Raw genomic sequence first — 22,425 nt, forward strand, 5'->3', positions numbered from 1 at the left:
ATCTCCTCGTACTCCCGTGAGGATGAGTCGCACTGCGCCAGGATCTTGTTCAGGCTGCGGCTGGATGCAAACTTCTTCATGGCGCTGGGAGCTCAGGGGGTTGCTGAGGGCCCAGCGGGGCCGGGGTAGTTGGGGCCTCAGGAGGTAGGTGGTCAAGGGCCCCAATGGGGGTCACGGTGCTGGCCAGCTCCCACCTGAATGCCCACCCTGTAGACTCCGAGGGCTGAGCAAGGGGGCACCAGAGCCATGAGGTGGGGGCTGGGAGGGGTCTCCCGGCAGGCTGGGCTCCTGCTGCTCCAGGGCCCCCCCACCCCAGGCCCTGGAGGCCGCTGCCCCTCGGGGGACCAGGGTGTGGGCAGCAGAGCCAGGATCTGGGCTGGGCCGGCCCAAGCTGGCAAAGCCTCCTGGGCCCAGGCTGTGCCGCGACGTCGCGGGGAGAAGACGCTTTTCCTCTTCCCTCAGGTGCCGCCTCCCCCTTCCCTCCGACAATAAAGCGGCGGCAGCGTCAACCTCACAGTTGCTATGGCAACCCCGGCCTCCAGGCAGCTGCTGGCAGTGTCGGGAGGAGGGCTCTTCCACGCCAGGGGCTGGGGGGACGCCGGGAAGGAGGGGGTGGGGATCTGAGGAGGGGCACCCTGGGGTCAGGGGTCAGAGGTCAGAGGCTGGGGGCCAGGGTTGGTGGGCTAACATCAGGGATTGGGAAGCCACCCAGGCCACGAACGTGGGTATTTCACCTAGGTTTAGGCATCTGACCTCCACAGTCTGGGGTCAGGGCGTGGGGAGAGGAAAGTGAGCCTGGGGTCAAAGGTCTCAGGTCAGGAGCCAGAGGGGAAGGTCTGAGCACAGAGGCCTGAAGCCCGGCCCCTCACCTCTGCGCCGAGCCCCGTCTTCTTCTGGCTTCCTCGTCACAGACACCACCTTCATGACGAGGCGGTTCCCGCCCTGGCGGATCAGAGCCACCACCTGCTTGTGCCCGACCTTCACCACGTTCACCCCGTTCACCTGGGACAGACAGGTGGGTGGTGGGGGTGTTCCAAGTGTGTCCTCCTTGGGGCTCAGAGGTCAGCACCCCACCTGGCTGCACAGGTAAGGACAAGCCTCACCTCGATGAGGAAGTCTCCTGTGCGCAGCCCGGCCCTCCAGGCCACACCCTCCACATCCACCGACTCAAGATACTGGAGCGCAGGGAAGGCCGGCGTGGGTGTAAACTCCTCGATGGGGGTCTCTGCTGCGGTGGGGGGGTGGGGAGGGGGGAGGGAGGGAGGGGTTGGGAATGGGGGAGGGCAGTTAGGAAGGTGCTTCACCTGCATGGTCCAGGTGGAGGCAGCTGCCACATAGCAACCTCCCACAAGTGGCTTCACACGCCGAACAAAGGACAACTGAGGCAGCGTGTCAGGGTGTCCTGGGGCTGGGGGCCAGCAGGCACTGCCACCCAGGGAAGAAACTGCCCCCCTCGGCCCCACCAGAAAGGACTCCCCTCCCTCAGACATGCTCCAGCAGAGATCTTGGAAATCAACAGGGGGAAGGGATTGCCTCGTACTGAGATATTCCAAACCAAGGATACAGAGTCAGAGCAGAGGAGCAAGGCAGGGGGACAGGAGCCGAACTAGCAGGGAGGGAGGCAGTGGGGGAGTCAGGGGCAGAGGATAGGGCAGGGGTGAGGCAGGGAGGAGAGCAGAGAGGAGGAGCAGAGACAAGACACATGCTGGCAGTCTGGCAGCCAGCCCCACACCCACTCTCGGTGCTGTCTACCCTTCCTTACCTTTGGCCCCTCGGAGCACAAAACCAAAGCCCTCATGGTCCCGTTTCTGTAGGACAGCCACCTTGTCGTCAATGACGTAATCGCTGGTGGAGGAAAGCAGGGAGGGGTGAGGAGAGCCCTGCCAGAGAGTACAGCTGGCCAGGCTGACCCCACACATGCCCCAAACAGGATCCCACGGGCATGGCCCACCCCAGAAGTCACCCTTGCGCTGACGGAGGAAGGCAGAAGACAGAGGTGGGCTGGGGACCACCTCGCCTCCTCTGACCCCTTCATCCACAGGCCTCCTCAACTAGCTCTGGTCCTCCCTCCACACCTGATATCCCATCCGCATGCATGCCTACCCTTGCCCACCTGCCCACCGGCCCCCACCTGTACCTGTGTGAAGTGAGACTGTCATAGGAGCCCACTGTGTAGTGACGGAAAAGGCGCTTCGTCCGGTCTTCCCGGGTTTCTGAGGGGAGTTTCAGGAGCTGATGGAGGGCCACATCCTCCAATCGACCTGAACTGCCCCTCAACCATGCTGGTCACCAGCCTCTGCCAACACACACACCCCTGGCCTGGTTGTACCCACGTGGAAGTGAGGGGCCCAAAGGTCCTAAGGTAAGAAGGCTGAGGGGACCATGTTGGAAATCCTGGCTTCTAGGGGTCAGGATCCAGAATAGGGTAGGAGCTTTGGCCCATCTCGCTACGGAGTGGCTGCACACAGCCAGGAGCAAGGCCGGGCCATCTTCAGAAAGAGTCAGCAAGCCCCAAAGCCAGGAGCAAAGAAGCTGTGTACATGTGTAGGCCTAGGTGTGTGTGTAACTTGCAGTCACGTGTAAGTGCCATGCTCACATAGGCGTGTGTGCATATGACTGTGGTCACGTACAAGGGTCATGCTGCAGGCAACGCGCACTGGCTTGGAGGTGGCGTTGTGTCCTCACTGAGACTCTCATGAGAGCCCACCGATGCTCAGTCCCACAGGTCCCTTCCTCCAGAGCCTGCCTCTGAGTGCACAGGAGGTCCAGGTGTGGGGCTGATGTCACTGCATCCCACAGATTCCTGCCCCCATCTGTACTCTTGATCTCTAAGTCCCTCACAGCTGTCGCAGGGCTAGCCGGCTGTCCACCTGCTATTCCGCCCATGGCCGTGGCCTTGCTGATTTCCTGCAAGCGTGCAGACCCCAGTCCACATCTGCAGCCACAGCCCCTGTGCTCCAGGCTTTCTTCTCCAGCTGCCTGTAAGTTAAGATTCTCTCACACTCTAGCCCCCATTCCTGCCCTCCTGGCTTCCAGCTCTCCAGGACCCTGGAGGGCTCCCAACGTGGCTCCACCACCACCTCACGTTTCATCCACAGCTCCTCTCCCATTCCCTACCATTCTAGAATTTCTCAAGATTAATTCATTCATTCAACAAGTATTTATTGAGCTCCAACTGTGTACCAAGCACTGTTTGTTTTAGGCTCTGAGAATATAGTAGGGAACAGAACAAAGCCTCTACCCTGTGGAGTTTACAATCTATTGGAAGAGAGAGAACAGAGAGACAGGAAACAGGTGCAGGCATAACATGTCAACTGCTGGCAAATGTTAGGAGAGAAGGGAGCAAAGTGGGGGTACAGAGAAAGTCTGCAATTCTAGGGTGGTCACATGCTGGCTCATCAGGAAAGGATAGTTGGGAGGCGCAGAACATTAGGGAGCAGCCTGAAGACTCTGTGGGCAAAGGGCTTCCAGGGAGCAGGGGCACGCAGGGCAAAACCCACATGGCAGGGCTGGGTTTGGGTGTTCAAGGGACAGTGAGCAGCCATACAGCTGGAGCAGAGGGAGAGAGAGAGAGAGAGAGAGAGAGAGAGAGAGAGAGAGAGAGAGAGAGAGAGAGAGGAAATGAGATCAGAGAGGGAAGCTACAATTGATTGTGAGCTCCTCATAGGTAAGGACCACCTCTTATTTATTTCTGTGATCCCAGCACCTAGCACAGCAGCTGGCATATAACAGGCCATGCAAATGCTAACTGGAAGAATAGATGGGTGGACAACTGGCTGAATAAGTACACGGATGGATAGATGGAACAAGAGAGAAGTAGAAGGATAGATCAGATCAAAGGTAAATAGATATTTAAGTGGATGGAGAGAAAAGAGATTGGGCTGGTGCGGGGAGAATGGATGGAACAAACGGTAGTAGATAAGTAAATGGATGGATAGGTGGGCAGGGTGGGTTGACAGAGAGGGGATAGCTGGACTGGTGGACTGATCGATGTATTGATCGATAGATGGATAGATGGTTGGGTGGGTGCGTATGTGGGTGGGTAGATGAATGGATGCAAGGAGGGGTTGGCCGGGTGGGTTGATAGAAGAGTAGAGGATGGCAAGAAAGGATAGTGAGTCAAGGGATAAAGGAATATAAGAATAGATGGAACAGTGGCTGGATAGAACAAAGAGAGAATTCCTGTTAATATGAGAAGACACAGGTGTCAGGAAAAGTACTGGTCCAAATTTCAGGATCCTGACACTAGTGTGATTCTCAGTAAGTCAACAAACCCCCTTAAAGCCTCTCCTGGGAGAGCAGAAACCTTTACCTCGAAGGGTCCTCTAGGTTCTGATGGCTTATAACCTGTCACCCTAACCCTAACCCACCCAGTAGCTCATCTGCTCCCTTCTCTCCTCTTCCCACACACTGCCTGTCCTAAGACCCTCTGTAATGTGGCTGCACACACCATTCTGCCGTTTCCAAGGCCAGAGCAGGCCAAGTCTCATCACTGCTGGTGGAGGGGGAGCATCAGACCCCTTCTTGCCTCCATCACACCCTTCTTCACATTGACCCCACGTCTGAAAATGTTGGAACGTTCATGGTACCTGCCTGCAGAAGGACCCCCTCAAACGGCACAGTTCGTTAACCTCCATTTTTTAGATTCTGTCACACAAATTATCTGAATTACATAACAAAAATTCATCTTCCAGTTTTATTAATCTGACATGTAAAAGCCAGCTCAAGTGAAAACACACAGCATGACCCCCCAAGTACTGGAAAGACAGGGAAGGAGGGATGGAGGGAGAGGAGGGAAGGAGGAAGGGGAGGGGAGGGAGGAGCTGGCCAGAGCTTTCCAGGTGCCCTACAGACCCTCTGAGCACACAGGGCTTCACCTCAGCTCTCAGCTCTCTGCCTGAAACTGCTCCTTTTACCCCTTCTGCCCCAGACAGGTGCCTGGGAGGTACACTCTCTGATGACCCTGGGCATCAGCCTGGCCCCCAGCAGTGGCCCCTTTTTGTTCTGTAAGTCCTTCTCTGTCCCAGTCTCCAGTCTCAGAAACAGATCTGTCTTTGGAAAGAAAGCTGGGCCTGTTAGAAGCAGACTCCCATTCCTGAGCTGCCCTCTGGCCTCCGGCAGAACTCAGCACTTGGGTCCCAGATCAGAGCAGCTGGTGGCTGGTCTTCAGATGAGGACAGAGGCCACTCCCACGCCTTGCCAGCTGGCAGACCCCACAGGCCTCTCTCCCTCTGCCTACCCGTGAAAGGATCCCATCTACTTAGGTCCCTTTTGACTCTTTCAGGTGACAAACCCCAGAGCCACCCTGGTCTAGGAGCCCTGCAATTGTCCGGAGGCCTACAACTCCTTCTCCAGGTCACTCCTTACACTCTCCCATTTCAGGATTCTCAGCCCACCCTAGCCCTCTCCACCTCTCACTCTGCTCTGCCTGGGCCTTCACCCTAACCCTAAACGACCTGAAGAATCGAGACAATACGACCCAGTCTCCTGCAACGCTGCAGCACACTGGAAAGTTCCTCCACTTGCTCTCACAGCCACCTGACCGGCCTCACGCTCCCCAGTAAAGCCCCACCATCTCTCAGCGCACACACTTGAGTTTCGCTCACTCAGAGGCCCTGAAGCATGGCAGCTATAGCAGACTCTGCAGCCCACTGCCCTCCTCGAGACGAACTAACAACAGCCTCCACCTCTTAGACCTGCCGGGATGAGTAAGTGAGTTCTCATCTACACAAGTGCTTCAAACTATGCCACACGTCCAGACGCTGCTAGGAGCATGCGAGATGCCAGCACACGGAGATCTGCAACAGCAGGCCCGGCCCCCGGCCCCATCAGCTAACCAACCGCATAGCAGACCCCCAGCTTCCTCCGCGGCTCCTCTCCAACGCCTTCAGGGCAACCCCGGGGGCCCCCTTGGACTCACATCATGACAGCCGCGCGCCAGCATATCTGCTGTAACTGCTGTGCGTGCCTGTCCCTCTCTAGGCAGAGAGCCGGCCTCTGCAACCCAGCTCCCAACACAGGGCCCAGCACACGTCAAACACCTAGTAAACATTTGCTCTTCTCAAATCCCAGCTCCAGTCCAGACCTCCCCAACCCCTTCCCAGCTTCAGATCAGCTTCTGGATCCACGCAGTTCTCAAACCAGAGTCTTCACTGTCCTCCCACAGGGGCGCATAGGACCCCGTCCCTACTTGTCAGGCCAGAGGCCCTTTCTTCCCCACCCTCCTCCATGAAGTTGGCACCAGGACCCAAACTTCTGAAACCATTCCCCACCTGGACACACGGCCCCAACGACCCTCCACAGGCAGACAACAGGGGGCCATGTCCCTTATAGGCACCCAGCCACCAGGAGATCTGTCAGGGCAAGATAGGGAATGGCTGAGTCAAGTACTAAAGGCATCCGCTCAGGAGCAGGCCAGCAGCTGCACCCCTGCCTCCGTGCGACTCTGCCATGCTCCACACAGAGCAGAAGTCCAGGCCACACGGCTGGGGGAGGAGGGGGGCGGTCCCCTTGAGAGACTCACAACCCAGGGCAATGGAGCACAGCAACCCTGGGCCCAAGCCCTTCACGTGCAGAGGGAGGGATGCGTGCACCCTTGGTCTAGACGCGACCCTGGTAACAATCACGGGCCACCACTTCCCCCACTGACTCTCTAAGGCAGAAACAACACTCATGGGTCCGGGGGCCTGGGAGCTATGGAAGGAACAGCCACTATTTTCTACTGGCGGGACCACCTCAGATCCCAACACCCAGAGGGGTGCTTTCTGGAGGCCCAGGCAGTCAGCAAGGTCTGACTAAAGCTGTCCACCAGCCTCAAGAACTGCAGCCTCTGCCCTCATGGCCTCCCTGCAGGCCAAGGATGGAGCCGTCCCCCACCTGCTACCCTGGGACCATCCTGGCCCCAAGGCACCCACGACAGCCCCTCCGGGCCCAACTGGCCTCATTTCCTCTTGGCTGGCCCAGGCTTCCCTGCACTGCCCACTTGGACAATCTGTCCACCTTGGAAAGACGCCTCTTTTCTCACACTGACCTCTTTACTTATCTGCCAGCCACACAGGAATCTCACACTCCAAACACCCAGTATTTCTGTGACGACTACGTGTGTGTGTGTGTGTGTGTGTGTGTGTGTGTGTGTGTGTGTCTGTCTGTCTGGCGGGGGGTTACAGTCACTGGGAGCCACATGTGGGATCACATACAGATGCACATTCATAATACGTGTCCTATGGGCAGGTCACGTGTGTCTCTATAGCTGTAAAGTGCCCAGCTCCCTGCACATGTGCTCCTGAGTATGTACAGGGTGTGTGCACCCTGTGTCTGTCACGTACTCAAGTTTGCGTCCACTTCGGATGTGTGTCTGAGTTTACTCTAGTCCTTTCTCTGTGAATATCTACGGGTTTAACTCCAAGCAAGACCACAGGGGAGCTAGAAGGGGCAGTACCCCTCAGTAGCCAGCCAGGGGATGGGGGGTCACTCACCATGCCGTGTGTCATACTGTCTCATCTGCACCTCCTCCACGCAGTCGGCCGGGAACCAGCCCGTGCGGCCTTTCACGGTCCCCTCCCAGAAACCGCCCTCCCCAATGCTGAGCACTGGAGGGACAGAAGCCAGATAGGGTGTCAGCGTACAGCAGGACACTCAGGAACCCACCTCACCCACCACCACCTCAGGCTCAGGCTCTGCCTACCCTGACCCTTCACACACACCCCTCCTTCACCCTTTCTCCCCTTCTGTTCCCTTCCTCCCCTTCATCCTCCTGGATTTTTCCCTGGGAAGATTTTGAGAGTCACACAGAAGACAGAAAGGAACAGATGGACACAGCACAGGACAGGCATGTGGGGGACAGAGAGACACACAGATGGACACACTCGAGGGGGGACAGGAAACAGAGGCAGGGGCCACAATCCTGCTCCTGTCCTCTCGGCTGACCCTTCTCTTCCTACTCCTTGAACCAACCCCCATCCTTGCTCTGTCGCCCACCCCAAAGGTCACTGCCAAAAACTCAGGGTCATTGTGCTGTGACCAAGGGTTAGGCCACATGATGGACCAAAGGAGGGCCGACCTCACAACTGTTTCCTTCCCAGGCTCCCTGGACATACAGCACCCACAAGGATAGGACCCCAGTAATGACAGAGGCCCCCATGATGAGAGGAGCTTGTCATGGCACAGGATCTCCCCAAAACACAGGAAGCGTCAGTGACAGAAACCTTCATAATACACAGACACCCACATAACTGTCACACATATCCCCCACCATGGGACAGGGTCCCCACCTATCACAAGGATTTCCAATGAATAAGTCCCAGAAGTGACACAGGAATCCCATATTCGAGGAAGGTCCCTGATGGGATAGGGTCCTTCAAATACACAGAACCCCAATGACACCAACCTCCATCATGACACAGAAACACCCCCATGACGAGAGGAACCTCCATGGTGACAACAGGGAACCCACAGTGACAGAGGACGGAGAGGGACCCGCATGGCAGGACCCCCCCGTAAAGGCAGGCACCCCTCCCTGACACAGAGCCCTTCACGGTGACACAAGGAATCCCCAGTGGCAGGTGCATCCCATAATGACCACAGCGGCTCAGAGTTCCAGAGACACCCCCCCCCATGACACAGACCCCCAAAATGGCATCAGCCCCTCCACGATCGCGGAGGACCCCAACCATGCACCCGGGAGTGGCGCCCCCCGCCCTCCTCCCGCGCGCCCCGCGACCCCGCCCCCCGCGCCCCCCTCACCCTTCACGGCCTCGCCGCGGTGCAGCGGGATCTCGCCCTCGCCCTGCGGGCTGTGCGCCTTGACGGCGATGAACTTGCGGCCGGGGACGGCGCTGTAAAGTTTCCGCTTCGGGCCCCGAGGCGGCGGCGCGGGGGGCGCGGGGGGCGCCGGGCCGGGGCCGGGCGCGGGGCCGGGGCCGCCGGGGCCGCCGGGCCCGCTCGGGCTGTAGACGAACACGTAGGTGACGGACGCGATGCCGGGGGGCAGCGGGCACGCGAAGCCGGCGCCCGGGGCCTCCATGGCGCGCGGCCCGGCCCCGCCGCCGGCCTCACCGCAGCCGCCGCCGCAGCGCCCGCCGCCCGCCGCCCGCCGCCGCCCGCCCGCCCGCCGGGGGCCCGGCCCGGGGCCGCTCCATGGGCCGCGCCGCCGCGCCCGGCCCGCTCCCGCCAGCGCACGAGCCGCGCCCGCTCAGGGCTCCGGGGCCGCGGGGCTGCGCTCCCGGGCGCGCCGGGCTCGCTCCATGCCGCGGCCGCTCCTCGCGCCCCGCCTCCTCCGCGGCCCGGCTCCTCCCTCTGCGGGCGGCGGCGGCGGCGGCGGCCGGCCCTCCTCCCTCCCCTCCAGCGGCCGCCTCGCCGCCGCGGCCCCCGCGGCGGGAGAGGCCACGGGGCGAGGGGCACTGCAGCGCACTGGAGGGGGCGGAGGAGGGGTCGGCTGAGGAAGGCGGGGGACGCGGTGGGCAGAGCCGGGTGGGAGCTGGGGAGGGGTTGGGGGGGGGCGGCTCCCCCAGCGGCCCGCCCCCAGCCCGCCTGCCCAGGCCTTGGCCTTCTCCTCCTCCTGGCCCCTGCCACGTGCCGGGCGCCCAAATCCTCCCCCAGACCTGTGTCCTCTCCTCCGCAATACCTGCCTCTGATGCCCATGCCCACTCCATGCCGACCACCTTCCCCGGACAGCTCCCCCGACCTGGGCACGGAGCCTGAGGCCTCGGCCCTCCACCTTCCCGCTGCTAAGAAGCCTGCACTGGCTCCCTAGTACCTAGGCAGCCCGGGTCCACATTCTCAGGCAATAGCCCGGCTCTCTGGGATGTGAGAGTCAGCTACACTCCAGTCACATGGTTAGGGACCTTTTCTTCCTCTGGGCTACTCATGATACTGTTCCCAGCACTTCATTCTAATCCCACTCATCCTCCCAGCTATTAAGTCACTGTCACTCAGCTACAGCCCCAATTTTCTCTGTCCTGCTCTGGGATGCTGGGGGCGGGTCGCTGCGGGGGGGGGGGGGGGGGGAGAGGGGGGAACTCTGCCACCCATTGCAGGGGGCTAAGGGCTCCTTGCCAGGCTCTACCAATAGGGGGTGCTGGTTTGGGGGGAGGGGAAACCCAAGACAAGGCATCCCTCTACATCACCTCTCCACCCCAGCCCGCAGCTCAAATGCCAACCTCTCTCCTTTCACCAAAGGCCATCTCTTCCTATGAGGTTTTCTCCCTCCCGTGGTGCACCAAACTTCCTCAGCCCCCTCCTGGCCACTCACCAAGAGGCCCCCTTACCTGAATCACTGCCCACCTAACTGCTTCTTAGGCCCGGGCCCCAGTTGCCAGTGTCCTTCTGACACCTTTAGGACTCCCTGCTATTTGCTCCTACCACTCCAGGCACCTACTAAATGTTTGTAGAAAAATAATAATCATCCTGCCATCCCCACAGAACAGTGAGCTAGAGCTCCATAAAGAGCAGGTCTCAGTTCTATGCTTGCTGAAAAGAGAAACGAATATACAAAAAAATAAATGAAAGCAGGGCATCTGTAGCTTTTTGTTTCCGGAAAACCAAAATATCCCAAAGTTTGTTCCTTTCGCCACTGGGCCATCCTACCCTTAAGAAATCCATGGGACATGCAAAAGCTTCAGGGGAGAATTAAGGTGATTTGGAGCAGGACAGACGGCCTTGGAGCCTGGGCAGAGACACGGAAAGAAAGGAGACATCACAGGTCACAGCTGCATGAGCAGGGACAAAGGCAGAGGAAGAAATGGCTTCTGTCCGCTCATGCTGCACCCCAAGCCCTGTGCTGAACACTCAGGCTTAGAAACTTTGGGAACCAGGTCTACCTGGGGCCTGCCCGGTTATGTCGCTTCCTAGTTCTGTGACTTTAGACAAGTCACTTACCCCATCTGAGCATCAGGACCCTCATCTGTAAAATAGTAATAGAGCAGAGCCTCACGTACGACCAAGGTGAAGTGAGATGATACACATATGCTGCTCAGCCCAGCTGTCATCTTGAAAACAAAGTGCTGTTTATGTAACTCATTGAACAGTGTCTCCTGAGCACCTCCTATGTGACTGGCTCTGGGGAAGCTGCAAGAGGACGGCTCCTGCCCTCGAAGTGCTGGGAAGAGAGATGCCTTAACCAGCAGTGGCTGGACATGCTGTGGGTCAGGGGATCCCAGTAGGGACCCATCACCTGCCCAGGTTCTGGAAGGCTTCCCAAAGGAAACCACTGTGTGGAATTAGTTCTACCTTACCGATGAGAAACCTAAGCATGGAGTGGTTAGCTGTCACCCGGTCAACTGATGCCAGGTCTACAACTGTCCATCTATAGAGCCAGTGCCCACCAAAGCCGGTGGGGCTTCAGCCCAGGCTTCTTCTTCTAAGTGCCAGAGATGCCAAAACCCCCACCACCACCACCCCACCCCCTCCCCCCCCCCCCCCACATATCCCTGCTTCTCAGGGTCCCAGTGCTAACGGCAAGGGGCAAAGAGTAGAGGCAGAGTCTTGTGGTTATATAGGGCTGAAGGGGTGGGGGAAAGACAAAGACTCCCCCTTGGAGACAGGGATAGGGATCACTCATAGGCTTCAAGCCCTCAAGGAGATAAAACTCCATTCCCTGACCCCTAGCCCCACACCACCCAGCCCTGCCTCATCTCAGCCTTTGCCTTCCTAGCACTGCAAGAAACTTTGTAAAGCACAGAGCTGGCCAAACCCTCTCCTTCCAACATGCTCCCGGAACTCTGTTCAGAGCAAGTCCAGATCCAACCAGATCAGCGTGGACAGGGCCTCACCTTCTTCCGCTTCCCATCCGGGAGGCCCATCTGGGGGCCTGCAAGCCCCCCACCCCAAGCCTCAGCCCATCACTGTAGAGGTGCCAGGCACCACTAGGCCTCTCCCTGCCTCTCCATGCTGGTTCCTCCTTCTTGGGTCCCAGCACCCCACCCACCCAGACCCTGCCAGGGCCTCCCAGACCCCTCCTACCTGATCTTGCTCTGGCTGCCCCTGCCTGCTGTGGGGCCACCGATGTCATTCTCTTGGTCACCATCCCGATCCCGGTCTTTCTCCTCCTGCAGCCGCTGGAGCAGCAGCTGATGGGGGAGGCTTCGCAGAGAAGGTCCAGGAGAAGCTGCCGGCTGCACCTCACCCTTCAGGTTGATGTCACTGGCTGAGCGCTGCAGGGGCCGAGGGGAGGCCAGGCCACTGGGGCCAGCCAACCGCCGCCGCTTTGCATAACTGGGGGTTTCCCTGAATGGTACTGGAGTGGGGGGTGGGGGGCACAGATGAGACTCTGGGCAACCAGATAGGGTGACCAACACCCTGGTTTGCTTTCCAGATTTTAAAACTAAAATCCTACGTCCCAGGAACTGCCTCAGTCCTGGGCAGCCAGGACAGTTGGCCAGCCTATGACTGAAGCTACCATTAGGGATCACATCCCAAACTGCCTCTAACTCTAGCTTCAGGGCTAGAAGCCCGTTCTTCCTGTCAGCCAAACGAGGTCCTGAGTGTGCTCAGACCTGCTCTTGGAACTGCCCATTTCGCAGGCTTCAGCAGAGACAGAACAGGCCACATATGATAAATCTCACTACACTACTGCTATACTGGACCATCTATAGGTGACTCTAACAAGGAAAACCGTAAAAGATGTTCTAGACAAGGGGTTGGCAAACTTCCGTAAAGAATCAGATAGTAACTATTTCAGACTTTGCAAGCCATATAGTCTCTGTCCCAAGGACTCAACATTGCCACTCTAGCACAAAAACAGCCACAAACAATATATAAGCAAATGGGTGTGGCTGAGTTCCAATAAAACTTTATTTAAAAAGCAGATGGTGACTTTTAAAAACATGATCCAACTATATGCTATTTACAAAAGAATCACTTTGGACCCAAAGACACAAGTAGGTTTAAGTAAAAGGATAAAGGAAGATATTTCATGTAAATAGTAACTAAGTGAGCTAAGTTGCTACATTTATATCAGACAAAAAACAGACTTAAAGATAAAAAGTGTTACAAGGACGGAGGACATTGCATATAGACAAAAGAGTGTCAATTCATCAAATAGATTAACAATTATTAACATATATGTGCCAAACAACAGAGCATCAAAATATATGAAATAAACATTAACACATTTGGAGAAATAGACAGTTCTATAATAATATTTAAGACTTTCAACACCCCACTTTCAATAATGTATAGAACAATCTATCAGTAAGGACAATCAATAAGGACATAGAAGACTTGAACCAATTAGACCTAACAGATATGTGTTTAGAACACTACAGAAAACAAGAGCAGAATATACATTATTCTCAAGTGCACATGCAACATTCTCCAGCGTAGACTACATGTTGGGCCACAAAACAAGTCTCAATAAATTTTAAACAACTGAAATCACATAAAGTATCTTATCCAATCACAATGGGATGAAGCTAGAATTCAAGAAAAACAATAACAAAAAAAAAACGGAAAAACTCACAAATATGTAATAATTAAACAACACACTCTTAGTTAGAAAACTCAGAGTTAGAAAACACTCTGAGAAAATGAAAGCAAAAACATAAAACATCAAAACTTTTGGGATGCAGCAAAAGCCGTGCCAACAAGGAAATTCATAGCTGTGGACGTCTATATCAAAAAAGGATAAAAGTCTCAAATCAATAACCTAAGTGCACATCTTAAGGAACTAGAAAAAGAGGAGCAAACAAAACCCAAATCTAGCAGAGGAAGGAAATATAAGGATAGACAAAGACAAATGAAAAAGAGAACAGAAATGTAGAGAGAATCAATGAAAACAAAAGTTGTTTCTTTGAAAATATCAACAAAACTGACAAACCTATAGCTAGACTGGCATAGAGAAAAAAGAGAAGAGGGACACAATCAACTAAAATCAGAAGTGAAACTGTGGCACTGCTACCGATCTTACAGAATTTAAAAGGATTAAAAAAGAATACTATGAACAATTGTATGTCAACAAATTAAATAACTTAGATGAGATGAACATATGTCTAGAAAAACAGAGATTACCAAAACTGACTCAAGAAGTAGAAAATCTAAACAGACCTATAACAAGCAAGGAGATGGATCCACAATCACTAATCCTGCAACAAAGAAAATTCCAGCATCAAACAGCTTCACTGGTGAATTCTACCAAACACTTAAAGAAGTATTAACACCCATCCTTCTCAAGCTCTTCCAAAAACTAGAAGAGGAAAGAAAACTTCCTAACTTGTTCTGTGAGCAATTAAAAAATAAGCAAAGGACTTGACAAGTCTCTAAAGAAAATGTACAAATGGCTAATAAACACATGAAAAGATGCTCGACATCACTAGTCATTAGGGAAATGCAAATCAAAACCACAATGAGATACTACTTCACCCTGACTAGAGTGGCCATAATTTAAAAAAAAAAAAACAAAAAAAAACTGACGATTACAAGTGTTGGCAAAGATTTGAAGACTTTGGAATTCTCATATGTTGCTGGTAGGAATGTAAAATGATGAAAAACAATTTGGTAGTCTCTCAAAAAGTTAAATATAGAATTATCATATGGCCCAGCAATTCCCTCCTAACTTTAAACCCCCAAATAACTGAAAACAGATATTCAAACATATTTCACACATGTTCACAGCAGCAATGTTCATGATAGCTGAAAGGTACAAACAACCCAAGTGTCCTGCTGGAGGATGCATGGATAATCAAAATTTTATAAATATAAATGATGGAATATTATTCAGCCATAAAAAAGAATGAAGTAGTGATACATCCTACAATATGGATGAAGCTTGAAAACAAGCTAAGTGAAAGAGGCCAAAAACCAAGAGTCACATATTATATGATCCTATTTATATGAAATATCTAGAATAGGTCAATCTGTAAAGACAGAGTGTGTGTTAAAGGTTGACAGGGACTAAAAGAGAAGAGAATGTGGAATAATTAATGTATACTCGGTTTCCTTTTCAGGGTGATGAAAATGTTTTGAAATTCAATAGATCTGGTTGTATAACACTGTGAATATATTAAATACCACTGAATAATTCCACTTAAAATAATTAATTTTATGTTGTGTGAATTCAACTTTAAATGAAATTTAAATCCTCAATTTTAAAGCCTCAATTTAAAAACAAAACAAACAAACAAAAAAGCAGACTGTGGGCTGAATTTAGCTTGCAAGGTCTCATTGGCCAAGCCCTGTTCTAGACTCCCGTTACCAAAGTGTGGGCAACAAACCCTCAGCCTCACCTCAGAGCTGAAACTCATTGGAAATGCAGACTCTGAGGCTCCGCCCAGACCCAATGAGTCAAAATGTACATTTAACAAGATCCCTGGTGGGGTGCCTGGGTGGCTCAGTCAGTTGAGCATCAGACTTCGGCTCAGGTCATGATCTCAGTTCACGAGTTTGAGCCCTGCGTCCCCGCGTCAGACTCCGTGCTGACAGCTCGGGGCCCCCCACTTCCTCCCCCCCACCCACCATCAGATTCTGTGTCTCCCTCTCTCTCTCTGCCCCTCTCCGCATCTGTGTCTGTCTCTCAAAGTACATAAACATTAAAAAAAAAAATTTAACGAGATTCCTGGCTATAGCATTAGAAGCACTTCCCTCAGGCACTATGGGACAGCAAGTCAGTGAGACCTGCCCTTGAAAGCATGTATGGGAGAGATGGAGGGGAGAATGTGGACCCTCAGTTGGCCTGAGGTGACAGAGGTGAGGAGGCAGAGGTGACTGCTCCCAGACCTATCAGTCTAAGGGCTAGAGGCCTGCCAATAGGCTTCAATGTGTCGCGTCCCTTGAAGGGTAACAGGACCCAGCCTACCAGACCCTCCACTAGGGCTCCTTTCCTGAGAAGAAAAAGGAGGGTGGATAGGCAGAGCCTTCCTCCAGCTCTTCTGTATGCAGACCCACCCAGGGTCCCCAAGCTGGGGTGAGACATGGCCACTTGTGAGTGTCACTGAGGGAGTGTCCTTGGAGTGAAGGTGTGCAGAGGGAGTAGGAGTGACAAGGACAAACCCCTGGATTGCCCAGGTCCAAAGACAGGTTCTGCCCTTAACCAACTCTGTAAAAACAGACTAATAATAATCACTTGTTGAGGGGTTGTTGAGAGAGTGGCCTAAGATAACAAAGCTTATAGTAAATACTAATGGATATATTACCTGTAACTCAAGGATATCCGGCTATGCCATTTGAGCATACATGTGATGCCTGAGCAGGTTAGGGTACGTGGCCAGCAAAGCCAGTGCCCACACAGGGACTAACAGGTATGGCTGCCTGCTCTGTACATCAGCTCAGCAACAGTGTGCCCAACGCAAAGCAGGTGATCGCACTCTGGGCCAGCCAGACAGTAAATCGTAGTAACGGTGACCCTAGGGACCCTAGCATCTCTGTCCACATCAGGAAAATGAGAGGCAGCTGGAGCCTTCCTCTCTCTTGGTCAGGACCAGACACCCCCCTCCCTCTAGTCAGATGGACCAAGGCCACCTGCCAGAGTCCAGACACACAGAATCAAATCCCACAGGAGGTCAGAGATAGGAAGGGTATGCAAATAACCATATTTTACTTAAGAAAAACTGAGGCACAGAGGCCTTACTTAGTAGCTCTCCCATGGTCAATCACGAGAATATGAAAGGATCCCCATGTACACAAACCACGGTTCTCCCAGGCTAACAACTACCTCCAAAACACTTACCAGTCCCAGCCAGACTATAACTGAGCCCTCACTCTGCCTCTTCTCCCCAATTCAAACCTCAGAGCTCATCGGGGTTCTCTCCCCACCAGAACCTGGACCCAAATTCTCCACCACGTCATCAGCCCAGCCGTTTCTCCAACAAGCGCCTACTGATGCTCGCTGCACTGAGCTTCTGCAGCTGCTGAGTCCACCCCTCCCCTCTTAGAGACTTGGTCCATCATCATGGTCCCCTGGCCTGCCTGGGACATGACAGGCTCATAACCAAGCCTCATTTGAGAAGGTCTCTTCAGGGAAGACACTACAGAAGGAAGAATTCTTAAACACGAATTTGACCTTAATCTTAACCCCAGTCCAAATTCAACCCCAGCCCCGACTGTAACCTCACAATAGAACCAAGGCCAACCCTAGCCTTTTGCTGTCCAACGTCACTTATAATTTTTTTTTTTTTAAATGAGGACACTGCACCCATCGCAAAAAGGGGAGCTTGGGAGTCTGTGTTCCACAGAGAACCATGGGAGGGAAAACCTGGTCCACCCAGGACAAAGGGAGCCAAGAAGGGAGCCCCTCTGTGGCCAGGTAGCTGGAGGGGTGGCCTTTCCAGAGGGGAGGCCTACCCTCTCCCATAGCCCCAGCCACTTCACACAGGATAGAGCAGGCAGGATTCTAAGGACAGGTCCCAGAGCGGCTCCACACCCATCACATGGGAGTGGGTGGGGACCTCCCTGAGGCTCCAGTGTGATGGCTCTGCCCATACTTCTGCCACCGGTGGCATCTCCTGGTTTTCCTACTGAGACCATGAGTCAGGCATATACTGGGATCTCCTTGGCATACTGGTTAAGAACTCAGCGCATCCCCACCACTGTGTTTTGTTTTCTTTACGTGATTTTGTCATATTGAAGCACGCCATGGGCCACTTAAACTGCCTCTTAATCCAGGCACAAATGACACACTGAGGGTCAATGACTGAGATCCACTGCCCCATGTCCCCTGCTGGCCCTTTGTACGACCTCACAGGAGAAGAATCTTGACCCTAACTTCAACCCCACTCTCAACCTAAATCGATCCCTAAACCCAGCAGTGTCCCCAACCTAACCATACTCTCGACTCTTATTCAGACCCTTTGTCCACTCTACACAGGCCCCTCCCTCAGCACAGTCCCCACACCTCAGGACCACTGACCAAAGTAGAGCCGGGAGGAAGAGGTTCAGGGTATGAAGGGCTCCCCTGTACCATCCCCACTGACCCCTGTACCTGTGGGAGCCCCGACAACTCCCACAAATCCACATCCAACAGGGACCTGGGTTGAGCAGAACTCACCAACATCCGAGTCTTTGTGGGTCTTGATGACCTCTGCGAGCTCAAAGTTCCCTGCGATGATGGCCACCTGAGGAGGGAGGGCGAGGGGGGGCTCAGGGATGCCAAACCTGCCCCCCTCGGCCCCTGTGCATTCTGCCTGGGCTGCTGTGTGGGATCTTCCTTGGTTGGGGTCCCCAGGCTCAGACTGCGGCCCCTGTCTAACCCACCACCCTATTCTGCCTAGGACTGAGAGGCTTCCTGGGACATGAAACTTTCAGAGCTAAAACTAGGACAGTCCGGGCCTACAGGTCACCCCAGTGATCCTCGTCACAGCCCCTCCGCACACGCCAGTGCACAAGTGTCAGCCATGGCCTCACACCTGCTACCCTCCGTCTTCTGTTCCCCCACCCCTGCATCTGGTCACCTAACAGGCCCTTCCAGACTCCTTCAAACCTACCAGGCTCTTCTGCTACTGCATCTGCCCCCTGACGTGATGCCCAGGGAGGACCTGCCTGTTCTCCTCACATCTCTGACAAGACCTCTGAAGGCCCTCACATTCGCTGAGAAGAGAATCCCAGCTCTCTCCATGGTCCAAAAGTCTCCCCCACCCACAAACTCCAGGTCATACAGAGACCCACCCATGTGGTCATCCCAGTGCCAAGAACCAAACCCAACTGGAGAAGGGGCGCAGAAACATCACCTGAATTAAGTCAGGGACTGGAACCAATCCTCTCACCCCTGGTTTGGCCTCTGTACCCTGCCTGTTTCTGGCAGGTCAAGCCCACACTGGTTTTCCCCTGACCCCAGAGCCCTATGACCCTCCTCTCTCCCTGGAAGGAAGACAAGGAAACCAACCACAGTGAAGCCCTCCCCCCACCATGAACTGGGCACTGCACTGGCCCACCCTCTTCCTCTACCTCACCCTGGGCCAATCCTGGAGTGAGAGCTCTGCTATTGCCTTACAGGGGAAGAACCAAGGCCCAGAGAGATCAAGTCACGCAGAGACAGACACCCAGCGGTCAGCCTCATGTTCCTGTAAATCACTCTTGTACCTGGAAGGCTGTCTGGCTATTGTAATTGCGGACATCCTTGTTAGCTCCACGGAAAAGTAGGACTCGAGCACAGCTTTCCTGTTGGGAGGGCCGGAGTGGGGGTCACAACCGGGCAGCTGGAGGGGTGGGGTCAGGATACAACAGCATGCACACACACCAGGGCACAGCGGGGGTGCAGGGCACATACACCCACACCTCCACGTCCCGTGCACATGCGCATAGCATAGGCATTGGCAGATCAGGTACACACAACACACACAAGTCCACTTGACCCAGAAAGCCCAGATGTACACAACTCACACACGTGACTTGTTTGTTTGGGAACAGATGTGCACACATAGGCCTACGAGGCCACAGCTCACGGCAGGACACAGGACATGCACTCAGGAAGTAGGACACAGGGCCCAACATGCGTCCACACGTAAGCACTGTACCGGGGCACCTGTATACACACATGCACGTATACACATGTAGTCACACCTGGTTATAGAGGGCACAGATGTGCAGCGCTGTGTTTCCTGAGGCGTTCTGAGCCCCCATGTCAGCTCCATAGAACAGCAGGTGTTCCAGGTGCTGCACGTGCCCAAAGCGGCAGGCCTGGGGGATGAGGGAGGTGCTGTTGGGTCCCCGAACAGAGCAACAGAGAGGACCCTCAATCCTACAGATAGGGCCGGGAAACCCCCCTCCCCACTCCCTGACGGAGCCAGGAACTTCACCCTTACCCCCAGACAGAGGCAGACACTCCCCACCTTCACACTCCCTGCCTACCTGATGGATCTCCTGCCAGCCGTTCTCATCAGTGGTCCCCAGCTGAGCATGGTCGTGAAGGAGCAGCTCGCAGCAGAGGGCATCCCCGCCCCCCAGGGCACTGTGGTACAAGGGCGTCAGGCCACGGCTGTCCTTGTAGTCAGGTGAAGCGCCCAGGTCCAGCAGAGTCTGAGGGCAAGGAGCCTCAGCATTCATGCGGGGCCCAGCTTCCTCCCCCTGCTGGGCCACGTGCCCCTCCAGGCCAGGGCCCCACCCACACTGACCGTCAGAGCTGCGGCATTCCTCTGGCGTGTGGCACAGTGCACGGCAGTGAGCCCATCGCGGGTGCGGAAATCCAAGTGAGCACCACCATTCCTCAACACCTTCAGCAGGTCCGTGGCGTTGTCCAGCTGGGCTGCAAGGCTCAGAGGACACTCTGGGTTCAAGGGACAGATGAAGGTTAAGGTCCCAACCATTCCAAGGCCATGCCCCTTCCTGCACTGCTTCTTACCTCCTGAGTCAGGATCGTGGAAATTGGGGTCCAGCCCCTTGTCCAGTAAGCGGGCTACCTTGTCCGTGCTGTGCAGCTGGACGTAGTCCATGAACTTCTTCAGGTTTGCCTGGAACACGCAGCCATCCCAGTCAGCCCAGCCCCACAGCTACTATCTTCTGTCACCCACCTTCCACCAGGAGGCCTCAGGCCACCTGTGGAGCATCTACTGCCCCATGCCCCCAGTCTGACCTGTCACCCTACATCATGACCTTGTCGCCCCTCATACCACCTCAAGCCCTACACCCCCACCATGGCCCTTCCCAGCTCAACTGGGCCCTCCTGCTGCTTGAAGTCCCTCCCTGCATCCCACACCCACTGCAATGATTAGTCTCAGCCCACCCAGCCCCTCATCAAGGCCACGTTGCCCTGGCCATGCCCCCCTGAGAGTTCCCTACCCCAACCTCACCCCTGGCTCCTCCCCCCAGCCCTGGCGCCCCAACCTGCCCAGCCCGGAACAGCCCAAGGCTCCCAGGCAGGAGCTACCCTCACCACAGCCCATGTCCCTGTCACCCCCAAGTCCCCATCACCCCCAAGGTAGCCTGCTCCTTCTTCCTCGTGAGATCATGCAAAGGCAGACCGCCACCCCAGAGGCCCTTCCCCACCCATAAGCGGCCCCTCCTGTGACATGACTTTGACTGCCTTTCATTCATTCACCTAGTCATGCATCAATTCACTCAGCAAAATTCACTCATCAAAAGCCTCACTGAGGCCTGTGCTACAGATGCTGCACGCACAAGGCATGGCGCCCTGGCTGGAGGCGCCAGGTCTTCTAAAAACAATCAGGGCACATCATAAATGGGAGAGGACACCATGGGAACCAAGGTGGGTCTGGACAATGACACAGGAGGAAAGGTGCTCCTGACAGGGGAGAGACCTCAGCCAGGCCCAGGGTGGATGGTATGATGGTGGGGGGTGGTCAGAGGCCAGGCAGGTAGAAGTACAGGCCTGGGGTAAGGAGTTGAAACTCGCTCTAAAAACAAGTGGGACTCACTGGAGGCCAATAGTCACCAATGTCCTAGGGATTGCTTGGGACAGTTTTAGAGGAGAGGTAACCACTTTGGGAGGAACCCAGAGCGACAGGGTCACACTGGGGTGAGTGGAGAGAGAGGGAGACCTTTCCACCACAGTCTCTGCCCGGCCGGAGTCATGGCCCCTGACCCCTGTGTGCCCCAGGGGCAGCAGAGAGACCTGGCATGGAGGCCCCAGGGTCACAGAGGGGTCCTTGGGACACAGGGGTGATAGTGCTCAGATCCTTCTCTGGAGACAGGCTCCAGAGATTGTCAATGAAGTATCCAGAAAGCAAATGTCCGCTGGTCACTGGAGCCTGAGGTGGGAGCTGAGAGAGTCGGCCTGTGGGTAGGGGCTGCGGCACCCACACTGCCTCTCCTACATTCAGAGAAGGCAGTGAGGTGCCCCTCAGAGAATATTCAGGGTCAGGCCTACCTAGCAATGGTGCCCAGCAAGTGTGCCTAGGCACAGGGACCCAGAGTCAAACAGACCTGGGTTCAGCCCCAGCTTCACTGTCTGCACACCTGTGAGCAAGTCACTTCACTTCTCTGGGACTCAGTATCTTCATCTGGGAAGTGGGATAATAATAGTCCCTCCCAGGAGAAAATCAATGAGATGCCCAATTATTAGTGCCCAGCACTGAGCGTCCACTAAGTGCTAGGCCCCTTGTTCTCCCCATCCCCTCCCGGTTCCCCTAAATGAGAACATTGGTTGGTGCTTGTTCATTTTCACCCCACCCAGGCTCCCACCAAGACACCATGCCCTGTCATATCCCACCACCACCACCCCGCAGGAGCCCACCAGAGGGGTCAGCCAGAATCTGATCTGACTTGAGCCCATCACCAGACCACCCACACAACAGCTGCACCCAGCCCTCCAGCAGCCCCAGCACATGCTGTGGGCCCCTGACACAGGAGAAAACAGATTGAGGCAAGCTAGAGAGACTGTGCTCAGCCCCCAGCCAGGGTGGAGGGTGCTAGGAGCAGAAGGAGGGCTCTCGAGAATTTTTAAAGGACATTTTCAATATCACGAAATCCAGCCAAGGCTGGGGTGAAGAGAACACTGCTCGTGGGGGTCAGGAGGTAACTCTGGAGTCCCTTCTCTGTGACTGC

The 22,425-nt window shown here is 55.0% G+C and overlaps 1 protein-coding gene across 5 annotated transcripts in view; it reads right to left on the reverse strand.

Annotated features, from left to right (window-relative positions):
- Nucleotides 1-22,425, reverse strand: part of SHANK3 (SH3 and multiple ankyrin repeat domains 3) — a 52,485-nt gene that overhangs the window by 26,459 nt on the left and 3,601 nt on the right. For all 5 annotated transcript variants that reach the window (XM_058740861.1, XM_058740862.1, XM_058740860.1 and 2 more), the window contains exons 5-17: nucleotides 20,264-20,372; nucleotides 20,037-20,188; nucleotides 19,774-19,941; nucleotides 19,486-19,602; nucleotides 19,006-19,083; nucleotides 17,975-18,041; nucleotides 11,959-12,232; nucleotides 8,743-8,945; nucleotides 7,476-7,589; nucleotides 2,138-2,213; nucleotides 1,763-1,845; nucleotides 1,104-1,228; nucleotides 870-1,002 (exon numbers count right to left, since the gene is read on the reverse strand). In XM_058740861.1, coding sequence (XP_058596844.1) covers nucleotides 870-1,002; nucleotides 1,104-1,228; nucleotides 1,763-1,845; nucleotides 2,138-2,213; nucleotides 7,476-7,589; nucleotides 8,743-8,945; nucleotides 11,959-12,232; nucleotides 17,975-18,041; nucleotides 19,006-19,083; nucleotides 19,486-19,602; nucleotides 19,774-19,941; nucleotides 20,037-20,188; nucleotides 20,264-20,372 — 1,699 coding nt within the window. The remainder of the gene's footprint in view (nucleotides 1-869; nucleotides 1,003-1,103; nucleotides 1,229-1,762; nucleotides 1,846-2,137; nucleotides 2,214-7,475; nucleotides 7,590-8,742; nucleotides 8,946-11,958; nucleotides 12,233-17,974; nucleotides 18,042-19,005; nucleotides 19,084-19,485; nucleotides 19,603-19,773; nucleotides 19,942-20,036; nucleotides 20,189-20,263; nucleotides 20,373-22,425) is intronic.

This window comes from Neofelis nebulosa, chromosome 8 (assembly GCF_028018385.1).
Source record: "Neofelis nebulosa isolate mNeoNeb1 chromosome 8, mNeoNeb1.pri, whole genome shotgun sequence".
NCBI lineage: Eukaryota > Metazoa > Chordata > Mammalia > Carnivora > Felidae > Neofelis > Neofelis nebulosa.